Source organism: Marmota marmota, unplaced genomic scaffold (genome assembly GCF_001458135.2).
Source record: "Marmota marmota marmota unplaced genomic scaffold, marMar, whole genome shotgun sequence".
In the NCBI taxonomy this organism is placed as follows: domain Eukaryota; kingdom Metazoa; phylum Chordata; class Mammalia; order Rodentia; family Sciuridae; genus Marmota; species Marmota marmota.
The window spans coordinates 1-2315 of record NW_026000215.1 but is presented as its reverse complement, the minus strand read 5'-3'; the positions used below and the strand labels follow the sequence as shown (position 1 = coordinate 2315).

The window sequence follows — 2315 nt, the reverse complement described above, 5'->3', positions numbered from 1 at the left end:
AAAAAAAAAAAAAAAAAAAAAAAAGTGTCTCTGGACATGGCCACATGTAGAGAAAGAGTGAAAACCCCTCTCCTCTTCCCACCCCTTCCCCTATTTTGAGAACCACTGCCCTAAGGGGATAAAGCACTAAAAGGACAGGCAGACAAAAATGAAAGTCCCTGCCCTGTGGAACTTGCTTTCCAGTGTATCAATCACACTTAAAAACAAAAATCCATTGCTCTCATACTGATCCATGGTTTCAGGGCAGAAGGAACATGATTTGCTTCCCCCAAAGTACTCTTTATCATCAGTTTACCCTTAAGGGGACGTTACACAAGGCTCTTTTAGTGCATCCAGAAATACAATGGAATTTTTTAAAAGGTTTCTAAACAACACGTTTAGGAGCATGTTTGATGTATAAACTGAGGGCCTTGTTATCTCTTTCACGATTCACACTAAGATTAATCAATTCATGTGCTTTTATTCATTGTTCTGTGGGCACCCACTGGTGGGCTGGGGTGGGTGTGCAGTCCTGCATGCGCTCCTTGGCTAGTGTGTAAGCTCCTGATGTCTGTCTCCCTTTGTGTGGGGCTGCAGAATGGCTTTACCCCCTTACACATCGCCTGCAAGAAGAACCACATCCGTGTTATGGAGCTGCTGCTGAAGACAGGAGCCTCCATTGATGCGGTCACCGAGGTAGGAGAGACTCTGCAGATGGGCCCTGGTTCTGCCCTGATCTTCCTCCACTAGCCCTCTCTGGGAGTTGATTGTTCTTTGTGGCTGTGGCTGCAGGATTGTGTGTGTGTGTGTGTGCAAGACCTGTTCAAAGGAATGAACCAGGGGTGACTGAGATGAGCGGGCTTGTGCCAAGTCTCAGGGAGCTTTCCAAGATCTGAAGCAATATTTCAAGCTATAAAAGTGGGCAGAACTTTCCCTCCAGTGATTTTGTTCCTCTGGCCATTGTCCTGAAAGTAAACCCACCTCATTTAACTCCCTCTTCTTGGAAAACCGTTCATGGAGGACCTAGCTGTAAGAACACATTAGATGCCATCTGGTTCTCTCTTCTTTGCGGGGAAGACAACCACTCAGCTCTCTCCACTCTTGTCTGTCCTAGTCTGGCCTGACACCTCTCCACGTGGCTTCCTTCATGGGGCACCTTCCCATAGTGAAGAACCTCCTGCAGCGAGGGGCATCACCCAATGTCTCCAACGTGGTAAGACCTTGGCCACAGCAAGACTTGTTGCTCTGGGTGGAGGGCTCTGAGGGGAACTTTGTGTGCACTACTGAAGTCTCTGCTCTGGGCCTGGAGGTGAAATTCTCAGGGTAGCGAAGGCTTCAGATATGGGAGAACCTTCCTGTCTATTGATGCTCTCTCAATTAAATTTGCCCCACATCTGTAAATCTACAGGATTTTATTTTGGATAATATTTTGGAACTTCTGTGTAGTCTGGAAATCATTTATATTTTTAAATATTCATTAGCTCTGGGGTTTATTTTTAAGAATACCTAGAGGGCACGTGCACCCACATGCACATGCGCGCGCACGCGCATACACACACACACACACACACACACATACACCAACAGGCCAAAGAGTCTTTTGCTGGGGCAACTCCTCTTGGATAACACCCCATCAAGCTATACCAGACTGGCACTTGGGAGCTCTGTGTGTGTCCTTTTGCAAACCCAGCATGTATTAACAGTTCTATAATTTTGTTATTTTACAGAAAGTAGAAACTCCACTGCACATGGCAGCCAGAGCAGGGCACACAGAAGTGGCCAAATACCTGCTCCAGAATAAAGCCAAAGTCAATGCTAAGGCCAAGGTGAGTTCCAGAGGCGGGAAGGGAAGGATCCTGGGGTGGAGGCAGCTCAAGCACAATAAGGGGAATCCATCCTCATTAGAGGCCGGGCAGCAGTGTTTTTGGCTCAGTGATCACTTGTCATTCCCATTTAGGTCACACGAAAAGCTCTGATTCTGCTTTGCAGGGCTTTTGAGAAGGCCAGAGATATTTTTTGTGTTAAAGCTGTTACTCTAGAATAATGAAAGTCTGAGGAATGTGGCTGGCCAGCAGTGTTTATTGGGCTAGTGGTTTAAAGAGGAAAGCAGCTTTTTAAACATAGTGCCATCAGTGAAAATCAGCCAAGAATCACTAGATGTAAAAGTGGAGGATTTCCAGAGCACATGGATGCACACCTGTAATCCCAACAGCTCTGGAGGCTGAGGCAGGAGGATCTCAAGTTCAAGGTCAGCCTGGGCAACTTAGTGAGGCCCTGTCTCAAAATAAAAACTAAAAAGGACTGGGGATGTAGCTCAGTGATAGAGCACCCCTGGA

At 46.7% G+C, this 2315-nt stretch overlaps 1 protein-coding gene across 1 annotated transcript; it reads left to right on the top strand.

The window, feature by feature from the left end:
* Positions 1–531: 531 nt before the first annotated feature.
* Positions 532–1886, top strand: LOC107135168 (ankyrin-1-like; the record flags this gene model as incomplete). The annotated part of the gene is made up of 3 exons (XM_015477092.2): positions 532–675; positions 1094–1192; positions 1707–1886. Coding segments are annotated over exons 1-3 (408 nt in total), but the record flags the coding sequence as incomplete, so codon positions are not given.
* Positions 1887–2315: the final 429 nt, after the last annotated feature.